This window comes from Westerdykella ornata (genome assembly GCF_010094085.1).
Source record: "Westerdykella ornata strain CBS 379.55 unplaced genomic scaffold EI97scaffold_10, whole genome shotgun sequence".
Taxonomy (NCBI): Eukaryota; Fungi; Ascomycota; class Dothideomycetes; order Pleosporales; family Sporormiaceae; genus Westerdykella; species Westerdykella ornata.
Window position 1 is genome coordinate 204,922 of NW_022986860.1, and position 18,477 is coordinate 223,398.

Sequence of the window (18,477 nt, forward strand, 5' to 3'; positions counted from 1 at the left end):
AAAGAAGATGGCGAAGTTGCTAAATCTCAACAATGAGCAACGGTCTGTCCTCGAGCATTGGGAAGATGGATCGCACGTGGATTTAGGAGCATGTATGGAGAAAATCATGTCGCCTTGGGACGGCACTTTCAAGACTCCACCGGAAATATCTCTGGACAGGGTTGACCGCCTGCTCGTCCAAACGGCCAGCAAATCCCGTTTTTCGGACCCGGCCATTCGAACTCAACGTGTCTTGGATCTCGATACAGATGAGGAGCTCAAGTACATGCTTCAGAGGCTCAGTTCCTGGGAGGCAAAGTGGCTCATCCGCTTGCTTCTTCGAAGCTACTGCACTCTTCAGCTGGATGAGACCTTTATCTTCAAAGAGTACCATTTCCTGCTCCCAGACCTGCTTCTATTCCAGAACGACTTTGATGCTGCAGTCCAACTTCTACGAGGCGACCTTAGCTGCTTTCCTCCGGTACCAAATGCCAAAAAAGAAAGGGATATGCGTATAGAAGCGTCCAAGAAACTCAAGGCTGTTGTTGGAACCAAGGTAGGGCGGCCTACCTTTCATAAAGCCTGGTCCCTCAAAAACTGCTTTCAACTGACCGGCGACCGTGCATGGGCGGCGGAGATCAAGTACGATGGCGAATACTGTGAGATCCACGTTGACCTGGAGAAGAGCGACAGTATCAGGATTTTCTCGAAGAACGGAAAGGACGCGACCAAGGATCGTCAAGCGCTCCATGACACTATACGACGTGCGCTCCGTATCGGGCGCCGTGATTGCCCAATCAAACGGAACTGCATACTTCTTGGAGAGATGGTCATCTACAGCGATAAAGAGCAGATGATCCTCCCTTTCTGCAAGATCCGAAAGCACATAAGTCGCTCTGATTCTTTCCTGGGTACCTTGCAGGACTCATTGCCCCACGATTGGGAGCACCTCATGATCGTCTTCTTCGACATCTTAGTGATGGACGATAAGCCCATTCTGCGAGAATGCTTTCAAAAACGAAGAGGTGTCCTTCGCGAGGTTGTGCAATCCATACCCGGGCGTGCCTGCCGTTCGGAGTGGTACCTGATCGACTTCAAGACGGAGGATGGCAAAACCGACTTGAAGCAGGCATTCGCGATGTCCCTTGCTCTGCGACAGGAGGGCTTGATTCTCAAGCCTCTTCATACGCCCTACTTCCCCTTGTTCTCCGATGCGGGTCACCGTTATCGAGGGTATTTCATCAAATTGAAGGAGGACTATTTGGCCGATATGGGCGGTCAGCGGGACCTGGGCGATTTCGCTATCATTGGAGGAAGCTTCGATCCTCAGGTTGCAGCGAAAATGGATATGAAGCCATTACACTGGACGCACTTCCATGTCGGCTGCCTGACGAACAAAGTTGCGACAGAGCGGCTGAATGCCAAACCAAACTTCAAGGTGGTGGCAACGGTAAGCATAGACAAATGTATACCCAAAGCGGAAGCCCGATATCTCAACATGCAAGGTCGCCTGCGCCAAATCGCCATCACCAATGGTCGTAGTAGCGAGTTCTTTGAGGTGCAACAGTCTCTGGGATACGGTCCGAAAATGACGGTGCGTTTCAAGAGGCCGTTCGTGGCGGAGATACTTGGTTGCGGGTACGAGCAGTTGCAAAACGAGACATTCGAAATGCTTCGTCATCCGCGAGTCAACAAACTCCACCATGACCGCACCTGGGAAGACACCGTCACAATGGAAGACCTCGAACGCATGGCCCGGGCTAAATGGGACGTGCCGGACGCTGCTAAACTTGATGGCCACGCTAAAGATGTCGCTCTATACGTAAAGAGGTATATTAAAGAGATGGGCGGATCCCAAGTCGCAACGTCGGAAGAGGAAACGACTCAAGAGACGACCCAGTGCACAACACCGCGAACAAGCCAAAGCACACCGCGTCGATGCCCCCAGGGGACTCCGGAAGGCGCTGTCGTGCAGGAGACGCAGCAAACGGATACGCAGAGCACCTGGACGACCACCTCGACGGCGCGGTTCTGTGGAAGCACCCAGGGTAACGGGGTCAGGGCATCGAGGAGTGCTCGCATGTTGGTTAGGGAAGACACGTCCGAGAGAATAGCTCGACTGATCAGACCGAAGAAGCCTGGCCCGGATGTCTCCCGTTGCAAACCATCTGAGCTATCACCATTCCGCACGTCTCCATCAGACAAACGCCGACTTAATGATGCTGTTGTTAGTCCGCCCTCAGTTAAGCGGAGAAGGGTGGCAACTCCTTTGAAGCACGCTGGGTCGAAAATCAATGTCGGCACGTTCGAGTGTGATTCGCAAGAGAAGACGATACATGTGTATGCAGAGGCGGGCTGGAAGGTTAAGGTGCATGACAGTTGAGTGTTCAGTTTGTTCTAAGATACCCATAGTATTTTCAAGAATAATACTCACATCTATTCTTCTCATGATCCGCCTGTGCTTGTCTTGAGGCACCTTCCCTGCTGACCTTGTAGACCACGAGAGAACAAGGACGCATTGTGAAGTTCCTCTGTGATCACTTCGAACCACCCAAACCTGGACAATAATCAAACATTCAAAGTTAACAGAATCAAAAGGAGATGGCCTGAAGCAACTGAACTAAAAAATGTCTATCCGTACACCTGGACCAAAGCCATAATGACCCTTTACCCAAAAATACACGATCCATTCCCGCAGCAAACGGGATCCTCTTTCGCACAGCCATTCTCGTCGCAGTGACACGCGCAAGACCCATTCGCACAGCACGGCGCCGAATCCGCCGAACAGCCACTCTCACCGCACTTACAATTGAAGTTGTCAAATGGCGGCGGGGGTGGTGGTGGCGGCGTCTTGTCAGCAATTGCCGCCATGATGAGGTCCTTGACGCCTGCGTGACCCTTGGACTTGGGATGGAAAATACGGCCGTATGCAGCCGCCGCGTAGTCTGAACTTTTTGCTTCTGGATAGCGGCTGTCATCCAAAGTGAGGGCCGGATTCTTCGCTAGCACAACCGAGATGCGGCATGCAGCATGCTCTCCGAAGTCCATGTCAGCATCGCTGTTGATTTTGTTCTCGCAGTCGGCTGCGTCGGGCAGTGAAGCCGCACCCACCGCGGCGGTTGCATTTGGCCAGCTGGGAAGGTTGTCGTAGAGAGTTCCATCTGGGGCTACGTCCTTGTCGTACAGCTGGAAGAAGTAGTTATGCGGATTATTGGGGTTAGGCTCCTTTGATCCCTTTTCGCAGAACCGATTGTCTTGGAAGGCTGGGTTCGTGTCGATGATTTTGATGATTTTGTTGGTCCCCTTAAACTTGTCCGATATCTCAGTAGCGGCCTGCCGAATCACGGTGTTCACTTCATTCGTCAGGTCGTTGATACTCCTTCGTCTCTCCTTCGTCATTTTCTCTCCACAGTAAGAGTTCCAAAAGCAAAACTGGGAGTCGTCACAGTCATCCGTTTCCGCGTTGAAGAACCACGGGTACATCAGAACGTAGAGCGTGAAAGTGTCCACCTGTGGATGTGCAGCGTCCATGATCTCGGAGTACGTTTGCAGGAAAAGGTCCTTGAACTCCGGCTTGTGGATCGTTTCCAGCGCGTTCTTGATGGCCGTCGCGCAGTCCGAGGCAAACGGGCCGAAGAAGTAGTAGACGCAGCCGTCCAGTACTTTGAAGAATCCAGCGTCGTTGCCGCCAGCCCATATGACAGCAGCGTCGTTTTGGGCGACTGCGAATTCTTTATCTTGCGGGTCATGGCCGTTCGACTTCGGCTCATCCTTGTGCATGGCTTTCTGTTTTGCGTTAGGAAGGCAGAAAGGGTATGTCTGGTGTGGTGTGTACGTACGATCCTAGCACCTGAGCATGCTATGAACTGTATCTGCTTCTGATCTCCGGACCACCACTTCGGTTCGGCCCATAACTGGCCACCGACACTCCAATCGCCTCTCCTAGAGCGATATGTTTAACAAAGTAGGTCTCTCTTGGCCAGTAACTCGACTTACTTGCAGACATCCGATGTCTCTTGCTGTTCCCACTGCTTCCCTGCGCCAACACCAGCAGCAAAGGAGTCACCCATCATCGAGAAGATCTGTCGAATTGGGCCGCCTTCGCGCTTGACGAGATCGAGGCCGCGAGGGCTGTGTAAGTTGATGGAAGGAGGCCATGGACTACCAAGTGCGACCGTGGCGAGGCACAAACCACTCAAGATTTGGGAGACTGTAGGAAAGATTGCCATTTTGTGGATGGTGGATGGAGATGTTCAAAGAGCAGCGATGGTGGTTCATAAAGACTTATCTACAGTTTCCGTCTCCTCCAATGCATTGTTGACACTACCCCCAATTTCTGAGCTCATCTCGTTGTAGGATGAAACATAGAAGTAAATGGCCTAGATTCCACCCACATCCAACATAGCCTCGACAGTGACTAAATCTCCAATAAGAGCTCAGGGGAGACGCCGGGGGGTTGCGTCCATCCAGCCTACGTGCGTGTCTCAGCGAATACGGGAAATATTTTGTGCGGAGATGTCCGCTAGGATTCATTGTACTTCACTGCAAAGCGCCAGGGGCTGAGGCTGAGTAGATCTTGCCAGCCGTTCAACACGAATCCTTGGGGCCGGCGCTTACTGAGTGTCTATAATCCTCGTGTTTCTGGTGAGTGGCAATTTGTTGCAAGGACTTGAGATCGATCTTGTTTGTAGCTTTCAGATATACATTCCAGGGACGAGACATTTCAGAATACGTACGCACTCCGAGACCTACCCGTACTCTCTAATCTCTCGGTTACGATCTCACATATAAACAATAACCAAGCTTGCAACAAGTGAGCCTGTCATTACGGTACTACTGCCTCTTTCCACGTCCGACCGCGCACCCCTTGGCGTCTTTTGTGGGTTCTATTACCTGTTTAGCGCAAATCAATCGCCGTGACCTTTGAGATTAAAAGAAAGCTAGAGGTTCAAGGGTTATTAAACATAGATGGATGCGTTATAAACCTACTGCTAGGGCTCCAGGGTGTCTGAATACCCTACGGTAGACATGGAAAGCTGCCATACACGGGAAGTGCGGGGGCTGTTGAGTCGGATCCGGATGTGGAAGCCGCAGTATTCTCCGTTATAGTCTCTGGTTCTCTCTGTATGCTGTCTAATGTTTTCCTAGGCAGAGTGGGAGCTTGGATTCGTCGTTGTCAGATGCTTCAGGTTGCTTCAGGTTGTGAAACAGCAAATCGGCCCCGCGTATATTGCGCGGCGCAGGATTCTCAGAATTTAAGCTCAGCATATCGAGCAACAAAGACCGGACTGTGAGGGCCTTCGAGGCGCCCTGATGTGTTTGCTTTTTTGGAGTGGCTGCGCAAGGGCTACCGCAATATTTCTAGGATATTTCTTTAAAGGAGAGGGACCTCTCAAGTGCTCCGTACGTCTCACTGAACACTGATACAAAACCGCATGCCGCAGAAGGATGGAATCGATGTGCTTTGGTAGATCACTAGTCTGTTGAAGACGTATAGGTATCGTCTCCTGTTCTGGAACCGGGGAGCTGTAAGCGCCACGCCAAGAAGCTATACGGCTCACGTCAGAGGTTTGGGGCTTGCCTTGCACATTCACGGTCCCTCTCGCAGGGGATTTGGGGTCGCAAGGAATTGATAACGGTAGTACAGAGCTCTGTCCGAACGTTCACCCAACAATCTCATGGTCGGGGTTTCAGCCTCTGAACTTACGGCCGAACCGTCCCACACCCGTACCCCGGAGGCAAAGACCCTCACTCGATTCGATCCCGTAGTGCGTTGAGGTGTTCTTACGTCTTTCGTGTTTCCGTGCATACCTTCTTCTCAATCTCAGGCTCCGCCCGGCTTCATCGTGTATCGTTGTGGAATGCCAAAATCACTGAAAGAATGGTGCGGCTTCGGCATGCTTGTTCCACAGGCCCTGGCCATAACCTTCCGAACGCCAGTCTCCGATCACATCGTGTCGAAATTGCTGGTAAGTTCCCTCAAGAGAGAGTCCATGTCCCAGAATTGACAGAACTTCCAGAACGCTCACAGATATGATGTTATACAAAGTCATCTGTATCGTGTCGTACCCTCAAGTGATCTGCATTCAAAGCAGTCATCACTACAGGTATACCGAGCACTTCAGATTAGATTGGACGGTTCTAACTTTGATTTGTTTCAGGACGTTGCGTTGGTGGCTTATGGAGTCAATATCACCGTTGGTACCCCGCAACAAACTGTGAAGGTCCTTCTCGACAACAACTTCCCTTTTTTATTCATTCAGTCTGCAGATTGCGATTCTTCACTGTGCAGCTCTTATGGACATTCAGGGTTCAATTCGTCTGGGTCGTCCTCATACCAAGATGGAGGGTCCGGCCTGCAAAAATTCCATTACGCCAATGTCGACTTTGAGGGAATTAAGGCAAAAGATCTGGTAGGCGTCGCTGGCCTCGAACTGGATGAACAAGTGTTTGAGAACGTTGTGACGGCAAAACCAAGAACCTTCTTCCACTGGTACTTTGACTATAACGGAGTCCTCGGGCTAGGCAGGCTACCTAGTGAGTACGGACTCCACAGCCCGTGGCAAAGTATCATGGATAGACGTCTCTTGACCAACAACGTTATCTCTTTCGTCTTTCCGCAGGGCGTGAGAGACATGGATTCACCTCGCAATAACGGTGAAGTTTCCATAGGTGGTTATCCACCAAACTTCACCATCTCAGATTATATCCGCCTTCCACTCTTGACACGAGAGGCTTCTAGACCCGGTTCCGGATTCTCTTGGGCGACAAGTCTGCAAACCTTGACCTATCAGAACCAGTCCTCGACCTTGTATCACGAAACTTTCGGCAGGAGTGCAGCTGCATACTTCTCAACAGCATTACCATATATTCAACTGCCAAGACGATGGGTCAGGTTGATTATGTCCAGCGTCGGTCCTACGGAACACAATGGATTCTTCGAATCGTTTCCATGTGAGAAGAGAAATACCCTGCCGAGTTTGGTGTTTGGTCTCGGAAACAAGAACATTACACTCAGTGCTACCGAATACACTTTTGAGCTCAAGTCAACAAAGCGGAAAACACATAACTGTGTCATAGCACTCGACAGCAGTGACAGTGGATTTTCAGACGACGCTGAGAATGCGATCATTGGATTGGGTTGGCCATTCCTAGAGAATTTCGAGGTAATATTTAATGAGGATGAACTCGCTGTCCTATGTAAGTCCTGTCAATTAGTCCCAAGGTGCACACGATTTCTAACCCGAATAGTGAAGCAACGGGTCGTTTGAGGAATCCCCCTTTCGCCATCTTTCTAAGAAAAGGCTCGCATATCTTCCGTCAGATGGCATGGATGCGATCAAATAGTCTCCATCGGATTGAGTCGTTTGGCAGTTAAGGTGGCGTTCTGTTCGGGAAAGGATTCCGAGGTCCTCATGGTCCCTGAAGCCAAAGTCTCTAGAATGCCAATACCTTAAGTCCTTTGGCCCTTACGGGAGAAGGTTAGGTTAAAGTTTGCACAATTGGTCCGGGGGCCCCGACGGCCGAATTACATTAGTAAAAGTACGTCGCTTCATTTATCTATCCCAATCTTCCTCCTTCCCACTCTTCCTGCTCAGCCTTTTCGGACCACGCTCAGTGTTGCTCAATAGTATACTTCACATCATCCAACGCCAAGCCACCATACATACTTTCACCATTATCCTTCCTCGCAATGCTGAATCCCACACTCTTCAGATCACGCCACTGCCTTGGAAACTCGGTCCTGTTCATCTTGAAATCCTCGATAACATGTCCAGGGTCCAGGCGAGGGAAGGTGATTTCACGCTTGATGACTTGACCGTTCTTCTTCCAGCCCCAGATGCTGATTGCGCATTCGGGTTGTGGGACGCCAGATACGCAGGCGAAGGAGAAGGAATCGAGGGAGAAGGTTTGTTTGGGCGGCCTGTCAGGCGAGTCAGAGGATGCGTCTTCTATTGGAACAAAGAGAGAAAAGCGATAAAACGACACTTACGAATCTGGAATGCTAATGTTGCCGCTGCCGCCGAATGCCATAGCCCACTGGTTCCCAGAGGTTGGTGGGATGAAGCCGTCGTACTGGTCGACTTGGAAGGTGGTGTAGCTCAGACCATTATAGTGGGGAGGGATGGGGTTGAATGCTCCTTCGGTGAAGGTAAGGTCGTCATAATAGGCGACGTAGGTTGTACGAGATCTCCGGTCATGCCCGTCCGGTGTGGGCGCGGCAAGAGCGAGTGCCATAAGAGGCAGACTAAAAGCCAGGGTCGTCTTCATATTGTTGTGCTTTTTTCGGTGTGTGTTGTAGCGATGTGCAGACCGCGGGATGGAAGGATTCTCGAGTGAATAAGTATACGCTCAAAAGCAAGTTTGCTTGTCGGTCGTTGTACGATGCAAACATTTCAGTGGTCACTAGGTCACCTTTTATATCATCGTTGCCCTAAGTAACCCTACTGTCACAGTACACCGGACCACGAGAGCTTGCCTGGTCGGTCCTCACCGTGGCGTGACGACACGAAGTCAGTGCAACGGTGCAATAGCTCGAATTCCTGCCAGACGTTAACGGCTATTGGATCGCTCCTCGTGTTTGCCTCCATCTTTCGCATCTAGATCCCACATTCGCTCTGGGAAGCTGGGAGTGGAGTTTGCGCAAGCTGGAAATAATGCGATGCTACGTATTGGGTCGATGCTATTTTTGGGTGGTCGTAAGAACAATTTGGATCCATGGATGTTTTGGGAAGCGGGCGCTGATCAGCTGCATTCGCCGCAACATTACCAGTCCCGTGATTGGTGAATATTGGCACACAGTTCACCAGACTAGTGAATCAATCCTAAGTAGGACAATAGGCATTCTTTAGCTCAGGATCTCATCTTCTAAGCTCTTTTCTACACAGTATATACGGTAATCTGGGATGTTTCCGTTCATTCATCTGCTTTCTAGCCATTTAGAGAGAGAAGCCTCAGCATCAGGTACCTGACCAATGTGCATAATAGGAATCTCATAATCAAGAGAGTATCCCGTTCAACAGCCTCAACGATATGGTCTTTAAAAACGTAACTCTACACACAACGGGACCTCTCAGATTTCAGCCTGGGAGAATGTCTGTTGTTGCTGATAACTATTGCACAATTTTTCAACGCCTTGTAGGCTGTTGTTTCCCGGTCGGTCAATGTGCTGCAGTAACAAAGGTAGAGGTCACATATTTACGCGTTTATTCTACATTCTGCCCGTCCGAACGCCACTTGCTCTCCCAAAATTAAGCCATCATCTCATCCACTTTTTTGAATCAGGCGCTCGACGCAACAAGATCCAGCTTTGTGGCGCCCAAACCACAGATGGAATAAAGCTCCTCGACTAATTTGACCGGAAGTCGATAGTCGTTTTCTCAATGCGCTTTGATTTCCGTGTAGGTCCAGGGCCGCTCTTCGCGCCTGGTGCTCTCTCCACGTTCCTTTCAACATACTGGCAGAAGTGAGTAGCGAACCGTGCCACGGAAGAGGAAGTTAAAATGACATACCTCTTCTGTCAAAGTACGTGAGAGCTCCGGATCAGCGGGCGAGATGTCAAGTGGATTGATCTTAAAGCCTCGCCCAGCAATGATCTTCTCAAAAGCGGGATCGGTTGCATGGACGCTCTGAGGGGTTGTGTCCGTCAGTGGGAAATTCACGGTTGCGACAAGTGATAGGACAAGACGGAAAATCTGTCTCACCTTGAATGAGGCGAGAGTCTCCGCAACTACATCGGACCCACCTGACATTGAGGATTCATCGCGACTCAGACGGATCTCCGTGGGGTCGTCGGACCCCTTCTCTCCAGTCCTGTTGAACCAGTCTTCTGGGAGCCGTGGCAAAATTGGAGAACCGGAAGAATATGGATGTCGCGAGAGAATACATGCCCCCACAGGTCTCATGTGGCTAAGCCGCAGCTTGCGACTGAACAGGCGAGCTCCCAACTTATTCATATTGGTTATTGTTACAGCAGGCGTATGGTGGATGGACCAGATGATCGACTGCGAGTGTCTACGGAAAAGCCTCGTTGAAGTAGATGCGATGACAACATTGATCTGGATGGTCTTGGAGGCAGGTGACGTTGTTAGGGGTTCTTCGTCCCCTCAGACTTGGGCCGCCCAAAGGTCATTGGTCGGACCGCTCCTGCGGATGAATGCCACTGGTCAAGAGCCGAAGAGGAGTGCTTTTGTTCTATGCCAGTGGACACCGCGATGACACAATAAAGCGCCGAGCGGTGGCGGTACTAGAGCGACTGGGATACCAGGTGAAATGCGTACAATGCCCCGCCCGTACAGTGAAAATCGTACTGTGGCCGTTGACCAATAGAAATCCGCGAATACTGACCTCTAGGAACAGACTAAGCGTATGGTGATAGGACGATAGGCTATGGCAAGGAGTCAGTCGAGTTATGAATTTGTATGGGATACGGTGAGAAAACAGACCGAATCACCTTCACAACTCTCTTCTTCTCCTTCACTCTCTGAGTCACCAAAATACCAAGTAAAATCTTGAAGTTAAGAGCAGTCAGTTAACTACATCAGACTCGAGTTCGCGTAGGAGGCTTACCCTCCTTTGCGCCCCATTCATGCAACACGGCTTGTGTCTTCTTTCGGATCTCCAGCCTCGCTTTTTTCTTAACCATGCCTTCACCCAAAAGCTTGTCATACTCGGTATGTTTGTGCCTTATGTGGGCGATGACGGCTAGATTTACTCTCTTCTCCATGGCAAGCTGGCCGGTTCGGCCAACCCTCCGAGAGTACTTCCGAAATCCATGTTTGAGTACCGCCTCTTTCTCGTCTTCAGGAATATCCGGAAACTGAGTCTCTATGGCCATAGCCGCTTGACGAATCAGTGCATTGTCCCGTTGTGCCGTAGCAGCGCGGCGCGAAGCGAAAGTCTCTCGTGCAAGCGATTGAACCTGGAAAAATATGGATTTCGGAACCCTGATGCCCAGCACCCTTTTGCCCTTTCCCTCGACCACTACATAGACCCGTCTACCTGCCTCGTGGGTCAACTTGCGACAATGCAAAGTCTTGTACTGGCTCCCTTTGGGGAGGAATGCATATCCCTGTGGCATGGGCTTGTCCGCTGTAACGGTGATCTCGTGTTTTGGGGGCATGTTCTTCCCTGTTTAGTGAGTGCATACACGCTATTATGTATTCAACGCGTGAAGAGTAGGTTGAATGTGCCTTTCAGTGTAAGTCATGAACCGAATCACAACGCAACGGCGATGAGCGGGCAGCTGATGAATCTTAACGTCTCCTGTTCGTAAGAGCGGCTTTGTTCCGTCATAGCAATGTGCTGTTGGAGCGGGAGGTGCAATAAAAGAGTGATAAAGGCATAATAAATAATGAAGGTTTTGAAAGTTTCGCAAATATAGGTTTGAACAATGGAATCTTGGAAGCCGCAAGTGAAAGGATGGGAGGTGGTGACAATGGGGTTAGCTGACGTAAGCAATATACTAATCCCGGAAAGGTATCGCGCAACACTCAAGCATTGAGCGTGCCCAGGTGCGTCAACCTTTCCTTAGTGACAGTGTATTGTGCAGTTCTGACGATATCTCTCGATATCTCTCAACTCCCTCGCTACCATATTGGCGATGTCCTCCTCCTCCTTACCGGCTTGGTCAAGGGTGTGGCACTGTTTTTCATCGTTTGAGAAGTGAAACACTCAAGGTCTGACCAGTGACTGCAAACTTCGTTTTGATCTGGACAACCAGATTGTGCTAGCATACCACTTTCATACCCCTTTTCTTTTTTTATCGTTTTCAACTTCATCGATTGATACGGTCATTCCATCTATCAGGCTCCGCACCATTTACCCCCTGTACAGGACACGGTGGCTAATACCAAGTGACTGAAGGCAAACTTACGATTCCAAGGTCCTGTCTGCGTTGCGACAACATTGAAATGCTTGGAGCATTCAAATTGCACATCCCCCATGGCTTAAAATGAGAAGACCACGGTAAAGTTAGCGGGCGCTCAGAGTAACACGGTGAGTGGTATACCCTCCTAGGAACTGACAGAACCCTTCTTCGACTTAATACGCGGTACTGTACCCGGGTCCTCTGCGAGATAAATCCGCGTACACAGTATTGGTTTTTCATATTCCTGGAATCTCGGCGCATGGGGTTGTGCGGTTATATCTCGGGCCTTTCTTGATCTCATGCAGAGTAAACCGGGTCGATATATGTCATCTGGTAGATAGATGTGGTGAGGAGCGACTTCACTTCTGTTACCCTGCTCAATTTACTGTCAAGGGATTGTCCATCCTGATGTTCAAGAAATTGAATGTTACTTTCACCGATAGTCACTGATTTGGATGAAGGCTTCTCGAAAATTTCTGTCCCGTTGTTACGGACCTACGACGATGCTACACTGGCAAGTTTGGACCAGTTTCCGTTTGCACCAGGCGCAACGCATTGCTCTTACTCCATAGTATATTGATGGCCGCCGCTGATTCTAAGTTTAGGTTGGACGATGTTGCCTTCCTACGGACGTTACCCGGAATGTCCATATTATTCCAACTTGCTCAACCATACACTTCTCTCTAGGTCGCATCAATCGTGGCTTCATAAATGTTTCGATCAAGTATCTTAGCCGGTGCTTCCCCGGTTGCGATCCTGCGTATCACCATTCTGGATCTTGAAACAGGCCATGGCATCGCCACGCTACCGAAAGCAAGGGTTGATTTCCCGAGAATCCATCCCGCGTAGAAAGTGTGGTGACGTTGAAGCGCTGAGGAACACCTGGTACTTCATATTGTGCTGATTCTTCCACCATTAAAGAGCACTTTCCCCTTCTCCACATATTATATCTCAATATCAAACCACGATGTCTTGGCTGTTCACCTGACCGGCATGGATCCAGTACGATTTTAGCCGTGATCGCGGCGATCATAACTTGGATTGGGCCAAGCATTTCATGACCCCAACATGCAAAGGTCCTGAATATCCGAGTTTATACACAGTAGGGGCAACACTTAGATTGCTCGCTCGTTTGGCTTCGGAAGCAGGCAGTAGACGCGCGTAGCAATTGCCCTTCGGCACAACTCCCCCGTGGGGATTAATCAATGCAGGCCACCATCTCTCTAAACTTCACTCCGTGAAACGAACTCTGAAATTCTGATAGGTCGAATAGGCATCTATGGGATGCTAGAGCCTTCTGAGATGATCCGGTCTATGTTCCTGGAGCCGGAATAGAGGCGTGTTCAAGTATAAAAGCTTGTCTCTGCCATATGAATTCGTCAGCATCCACCAGATCTCTCCAACGATACTCACATCCTCACGATGAAGTTCGGTCTCGTCCTTTCCGCTGCCGCCCTCGCTGCTGCTGCCCCTGTGGCGGAGCCCGAGGAGGTTTTCTCCCGCCAGGCAGCTGAGAGTATCCATGAAGCTATGGTTGCTAAGGGCAAGCAGTACTTTGGTACTTGCGCCGATCAGGGCCGTTTGTCTCAGGGCTCTAACGCTGCCATCGTCAAGGCCAACTTCGGTCAGGTCACCCCGGAGAACAGGTAAGACGATCCAGAGGGGTTTGAGAGACAATTCCTGACCTCTCCCTAGCTTGAAGTGGGATGCTACTGAACCTAATCGCGGCCAATTCAACTTCGGCCAGGCCGATTACCTCGTGAACTTCGCCACTCAGAACAACAAGATCATCCGTGGCCACACCACCGTCTGGCACTCTCAGCTTCCCAACTGGGTCACGCAGATCCGCGACAAGAACACCCTGACCGAGGTCATGAAGAATCACATCACCACCGTGATTGGCCGCTACAAGGGCAAGGTCCACAAATGGGATGTCATCAACGAGATGTTCGAGGAGAACGGCAACTTCCGTGCGTCCGTCTTCTACAACGTCCTTGGAGAGGACTTCGTCCGGATCGCCTTCGAGACCGCCAGAGCCGCCGACCCGAATGCGAAGTTGTACATCAACGACTACAAGTAAGAACCGCGACACTCCACTCGCTTCACCAGTGCTAACAAATGCGCAGTCTCGATTCGGCCTCCTACGCCAAAACCCAGGGCATGATCCGCAACGTGAAGAAGTGGATCTCCCAGGGAATCCCCATCGACGGCATCGGCTCCCAGGGCCATTTGACCTCTGGCCAGGGTGCCAACGCTCCCGCCGCCATGGCCGCCCTTTGCGCTGCCGCTCCCGAGTGTGCCCTCACCGAAGTCGATATCCAGAACGCCCAGACCTCCGACTGGCAGGGCGTCGTCAAGGCTTGCATGCAGCAGAAGAACTGCGTTGGTATCACCGTTTGGGGTGTCCGTGACAACGACTCCTGGAGGCCTCAGGGCAACCCGCTGCTCTTCGACTCCAACTACAAGCCCAAGAACCACTACACCACGGTTCTCAACACCATCAAGTCTTCTTAGACGTTGGGTGGTGGAGCACTGGGGGGATGAGGTGGATTGGATTGTAAATAGTCTGCCAAAATTCGCTGTAAATATCTAAATCACGCACCTGCAACTCAGGTCCGGTTTTGACTTGTCACATCTATTCCTGGATTCCATATGTGGCTAGGCGCGCATTTGATCAGATTCCAGTTCAAGGAGGAGATGAAATAGGCACGGAAACCTCTTGGAGGTGTTGTGACACCTAGTTGTTGGAGAAAACGGGGATCTAAACCTAGGATCCCGTTCGTACTTCACTACACTAGAAGTTAGGTGTAACTTGAAGGCTATAAGACCGCTGTATATCACAGTTGACTAGTTTGTACCACCTCTAAAAGCGTAGGGCGGCTTACATAGGCAGAGGCAACGGAAATGGATCAATCGAAATGGAGGTGGGCTCTGTTCTCTGCGTCCTTGGCTAGCACCAGAAGGAGTGCAGCAGCAGAATGCAGCTCGAAGGCCGGCCCTCATCATGCCATCTCATAACCTACAAACTAGGTACGTGTCGCACCTATGGTGAACTTCGTTACCTTACCTGGACCTTGATTCCCGAATAACCACTCAGATATACCCGGACTGATTCCACTGCCATCTTCGGTATCCTAGTACATACAATGAACGACTCAATCCCGTCAATCTCACTGAAACACGCATTGCCGGCCTCGATTTACTGCGATATATTCGAGAGGGAAGTCGTATCCCGTCTCTGCCGCGATTACGGCCGGATAATAAATCCACATTTACTGTGCGCGCTTGCCTGATTCATCCTTTTTTTTCCGATCCCGGCGGGTATCCTGGACTACACCAGAAATGGGACATTGACAATATTGAGGAGCAAATGGCCAGTATGCCCCTTTTGACATATTCTACGTCAATGGGGTCGTCCGCTTCCTCCTTGTCAAGCTGAGGATGCCGATTTCCAGGAAATCGATCGGCGGTTTACATGGAGCCCGAAGGGTTGATTCAAGAGCACTGCACGAAGCGGGATGATATCTGCGAGGAGGTTGAGGGCTGGGAATTGCAGGTGGCCCCGGGGGGGCAGGTCCTACGGTATACCTTTGCACCGCTACGACTGTGGCTTATGTTCGATCATTGGCAGGGAATATCATAGAGTAATTCACCGGGTAACGAGCCACCCCCTCTACCGAGCCAGCCATTTTCCCATACAAAATCCGCGAAAACGGGCAGAGAGACACGCAGCTTCGACAGCACAATATACGACACAACGCCCTAAGGTTAATATATACCTGTTAGATTCTGCCCTTTTTTGCTGTATTCTAGAACTTCGCAAGCTTTTTTTTTATTTATTTTCTCTCTGCTTAAAGGAGGTAGTTGTTTGTAAGGAGAAAGAGGTAGAAAATACCCCTTGTTTTAAGAAAAAGGCAACAAGCAAGAAAAATATGCCTTAGAGAAGGGTTAACTATATAAAGGAGCAGCAGTACAGCCTATCTTTACAAGCTCTAGTATTATTATACGCGTTGCGTGAAGATGCAGCGCTAGAAAGTTGCATGTCTCTGCCCGTTTTCGCGGATTTTGTATGGGAAAATGGCTGGCTCGGTAGAGGGGGTGGCTCGTTACCCGGTGAATTACTCTATAGAGCGATCTGAGGAACGCTACCAATGAAGATAGATGGGTGAGAGAGGTGAGTGTCAGAAGGCACAACATGGTCCTAGTTTCCACCGCTGCCAAGGATTCCGCCCCGCCCCTTGGCAACACACATTTGCTGCCCACACCAAAGCAAAGATCCTCCGATGTCCGAACTCTTCCGACCCTAGCTAACACCATCATAAAATCTCTACCGCGGCGGTCGCCCCTTCGAGTTAGCTGCACACTGTAGTACGCTGGAGAACAACTGCGTGTCGGCGAGCCTCGGCTCAGGATTGTGCAAGACCCATCTTGGTGTGAGGCGAAGACCAGTCGATAGGCAGGAAACTGTCGTTTATCAGCAAGATGGGTCCAGGAGCACAAGGGTTCCATGATGGCATCAATGGGCAATGACAGCACCTGTGAGCCTCGGTCGGTTTCTCGAAGTCTGGGGTTTGTATAGAGTGGACCTGATACTTCTCCAGCTCCTCTCCACAAGTCTCCTGTTTTGGATTCGTTCTTCCCTTTCCTATTTTTCTGTGCGCGGAAGGGTAATTGTTAAGCTTCAGCAATCATTTCAAAACTTTTGTTTCTTTCCGCTTAATAAAACCTGACGACAGTTATGTCGACATCCAAGAGCCAGAAGGGCGATTTCGATGCCGTCCGCGCCGACATCAAGGCCCTCCTCAAGCAGCCAGAATACGACGATGGCTCCGCCGGCCCCGTCCTCGTCCGCCTCGCATGGCACTCGTCGGGTACCTACGACATCAACACCGACACTGGTGGCTCCAACGGCGCGGGTATGCGCTACGAGTACGAAGGCGGCGACCCTGCGAACGCCGGTCTGCAACACGCTCGCGTCTTCCTCGAGCCCGTGAAAGCCGTCCACCCGTGGATCACGTACTCGGACCTCTGGACACTGGCTGGCGCAGTCGCCATTGAGGAGGCCGGCGGGCCCAAGATCAAGTGGCAGGGAGGCCGCACCGACTATGTCGACGACACCAAGATCCTGAAGCACAAGATTGCCGGCCGCCTCCCGGACGCGACCCAGGGCGCCGACCACCTGCGCAAGGTCTTCTACCGCATGGGCTTCAACGACCAGGAGATAGTGGCTCTGAGCGGCGCACACACGCTCGGCCGGTGCCATGCGGACCGTTCGGGCTTCGAGGGCCCGTGGGTCAACAACCCGACGCGCTTCAGCAACCAGTACTTCAAGCTTCTGTCGACGCTGGAGTGGAAGCCCAAGACGCTGCCGAGCGGCGTCAAGCAGTTCGTCTACTACGATGAGGATACCGAGACGGAGCTCATGATGCTGCCGACGGATATGTCGCTTCTCGCGGATCCGAAGTTTGCGGTCTGGGTACGCAAGTACGGTGCGGATAAGGAGCTTTTCTTCGAGCACTTTGCGGATGTTTTCTCGAGGCTGATGGAGCTGGGCATCCAGAGGGATGCGAATGGAAATATCACGAACACGGATAACCAGCTGGGAGGCTATATCAGCGCGCCGAAGAAGGCGAACGAGCCTGGTTTGAAGAAGAATGCTGGGGATGAGGGATTGCCCGTGGCGGAGGCGGACGGCCTGGAGCAGAGGAACGCGAAATACCAAGCGAGAGCGAAGCTGTAAGGTGTGAGAGGAGTGACGGAACGGCGGAGACAGCCATATCACAAGACATAATAATAGATGTAGAGCATTCTGTAGACTATAGACATAGACACAAGCGCCTCCTTTGGTATCTTTGGATGTGAACCCTTCTAAGGTTCCCTTCACTTCTGTTCTTATTAGATATTTTCCGCTGTTATAACTTGTTCGGAATCTTCTGCAAGCGCACTTACTCTGAGTGAGTATGGATGAGGTATATACTATGGTAGTACCCAACCTATGTGTAGTTATTGTCATGCGCAATCGATGTATGTGGATTAACGGCTGATGGGCGAGAGCGAAGGTTGAGCTGAGGTTGTAGATCATGCTGTAAATAGCAGAGATATCAATAATAAATTGAGCATGGAACAGAGAAGCGTACCTCGTACCTCGAGGGTTCATACTGTTATTACATGCCATGTGGTCCTGTTCTGAACTTTGAAGGATGGCATCTGGAATGACTGTGTACTACTTGTGTACACAGTACACAGTGCTGCGTATGGCATGCAGGCATCGAGAATCTTCCAAGTCCCACCTGCTGAAGGATGCAGAAGTTGCAGAGATTTTTGCACACCAAAAAAAAATCTTGAAGATTCATCGGCGCTGAGGTCTGACGGGATTGTGGCCGCATATGGAAGCCGCAGGAGGGCCGATCGCGATGGCCGCGGGAAGCCGATATGCCGAGATCTTGGCAGAGTGAAGGGGTTGCCGCCGAACTCCGACGGCAAACCTCACCTATGGTCCATCATCCTATTCCATATCATTATTGTCCTGCCGTTGTGAAGTGTCGTCAATTGGGAGCAGTGATGGGGCAATGCGGATGGGGAGCACTTTGTTTCCTTGGCAACTGGAACCAGGGGTCATGATTGTGATT

General features: G+C 50.8%; 8 protein-coding genes across 8 annotated transcripts; 4 read left to right on the plus strand and 4 right to left on the minus strand.

Annotated features, from left to right (window-relative positions):
- Nucleotides 1-7: 7 nt before the first annotated feature.
- On the plus strand, nt 8-2,362 carry EI97DRAFT_376820 (DNA ligase/mRNA capping enzyme; the record flags this gene model as incomplete). The annotated part of the gene is made up of 2 exons (XM_033795577.1): nt 8-1,845; nt 2,020-2,362. 2 exons carry the CDS (start codon nt 8-10, stop codon nt 2,360-2,362), a joined length of 2,181 nt encoding a protein of 726 aa, XP_033653938.1.
- Nucleotides 2,363-2,516: 154 nt separating this feature from the next.
- Nucleotides 2,517-4,212, minus strand: EI97DRAFT_467100 (SGNH hydrolase; the record flags this gene model as incomplete). The annotated part of the gene is made up of 4 exons (XM_033801574.1): nt 3,976-4,212; nt 3,819-3,921; nt 2,787-3,765; nt 2,517-2,536 (listed from the first exon to the last, which is right to left on the minus strand). The coding sequence occupies exons 1-4, from the start codon at nt 4,206-4,208 to the stop codon at nt 2,517-2,519; spliced, it is 1,335 nt and encodes a 444-aa protein (XP_033653939.1). The 5' UTR covers nt 4,209-4,212.
- Nucleotides 4,213-5,405: 1,193 nt separating this feature from the next.
- Nucleotides 5,406-7,561, plus strand: EI97DRAFT_433236 (acid protease). The gene is made up of 4 exons (XM_033798352.1): nt 5,406-5,948; nt 6,000-6,086; nt 6,141-7,179; nt 7,231-7,561. The coding sequence occupies exons 1-4, from the start codon at nt 5,841-5,843 to the stop codon at nt 7,248-7,250; spliced, it is 1,254 nt and encodes a 417-aa protein (XP_033653940.1). The 5' UTR covers nt 5,406-5,840; the 3' UTR covers nt 7,251-7,561.
- Nucleotides 7,562-7,570: 9 nt separating this feature from the next.
- EI97DRAFT_433238 (uncharacterized protein) lies at nt 7,571-8,055 on the minus strand. Its single transcript, XM_033798353.1, has 2 exons — nt 7,973-8,055; nt 7,571-7,903 (listed from the first exon to the last, which is right to left on the minus strand). The coding sequence occupies exons 1-2, from the start codon at nt 8,011-8,013 to the stop codon at nt 7,594-7,596; spliced, it is 351 nt and encodes a 116-aa protein (XP_033653941.1). The 5' UTR covers nt 8,014-8,055; the 3' UTR covers nt 7,571-7,593.
- Nucleotides 8,056-9,085: 1,030 nt separating this feature from the next.
- Nucleotides 9,086-9,783, minus strand: EI97DRAFT_433240 (uncharacterized protein). Its single transcript, XM_033798354.1, has one exon. The coding sequence runs from the start codon at nt 9,729-9,731 to the stop codon at nt 9,429-9,431; it is 303 nt and encodes a 100-aa protein (XP_033653942.1). The 5' UTR covers nt 9,732-9,783; the 3' UTR covers nt 9,086-9,428.
- Nucleotides 9,784-10,299: 516 nt separating this feature from the next.
- Nucleotides 10,300-11,370, minus strand: EI97DRAFT_494000 (uncharacterized protein). Its single transcript, XM_033802375.1, has 2 exons — nt 10,549-11,370; nt 10,300-10,489 (listed from the first exon to the last, which is right to left on the minus strand). The coding sequence occupies exons 1-2, from the start codon at nt 11,099-11,101 to the stop codon at nt 10,389-10,391; spliced, it is 654 nt and encodes a 217-aa protein (XP_033653943.1). The 5' UTR covers nt 11,102-11,370; the 3' UTR covers nt 10,300-10,388.
- Nucleotides 11,371-13,270: 1,900 nt separating this feature from the next.
- Nucleotides 13,271-14,362, plus strand: EI97DRAFT_458338 (endo-1,4-beta-xylanase-like protein A precursor; the record flags this gene model as incomplete). Its single annotated transcript, XM_033800900.1, has 3 exons — nt 13,271-13,494; nt 13,544-13,924; nt 13,975-14,362. The coding sequence occupies 3 exons, from the start codon at nt 13,271-13,273 to the stop codon at nt 14,360-14,362; spliced, it is 993 nt and encodes a 330-aa protein (XP_033653944.1).
- A 2,224-nt stretch (nt 14,363-16,586) lies between these two features.
- EI97DRAFT_377057 (heme peroxidase) lies at nt 16,587-17,588 on the plus strand (the record flags this gene model as incomplete). The annotated part of the gene is made up of 1 exon (XM_033795591.1): nt 16,587-17,588. One exon carries the CDS (start codon nt 16,587-16,589, stop codon nt 17,586-17,588), a length of 1,002 nt encoding a protein of 333 aa, XP_033653945.1.
- Between the last annotated feature and the right edge of the window lie 889 nt (nt 17,589-18,477).

Coding starts and splice junctions, on each gene's coding strand:
- EI97DRAFT_433240 (XM_033798354.1), bottom strand. CDS start 9,731: ATGTCAGGTGGGTCCGATGTAGTTGCGGAGACTCTCGCCTCATTCAAG.
- EI97DRAFT_433236 (XM_033798352.1), top strand. CDS start 5,841: ATGCCAAAATCACTGAAAGAATGGTGCGGCTTCGGCATGCTTGTTCCA. Junction 5,949..5,999: donor ACATCGTGTCGAAATTGCTG/GTAAGTTCCCTC, acceptor CAGAACTTCCAG/AACGCTCACAGATATGATGT. Junction 6,087..6,140: donor CAAAGCAGTCATCACTACAG/GTATACCGAGCA, acceptor GATTTGTTTCAG/GACGTTGCGTTGGTGGCTTA.
- EI97DRAFT_494000 (XM_033802375.1), bottom strand. CDS start 11,101: ATGCCCCCAAAACACGAGATCACCGTTACAGCGGACAAGCCCATGCCA. Junction 10,490..10,548: donor TGAATGGGGCGCAAAGGAGG/GTAAGCCTCCTA, acceptor CTTAACTTCAAG/ATTTTACTTGGTATTTTGGT.
- EI97DRAFT_433238 (XM_033798353.1), bottom strand. CDS start 8,013: ATGGCATTCGGCGGCAGCGGCAACATTAGCATTCCAGATTC. Junction 7,904..7,972: donor AACATTAGCATTCCAGATTC/GTAAGTGTCGTT, acceptor CTCGCCTGACAG/GCCGCCCAAACAAACCTTCT.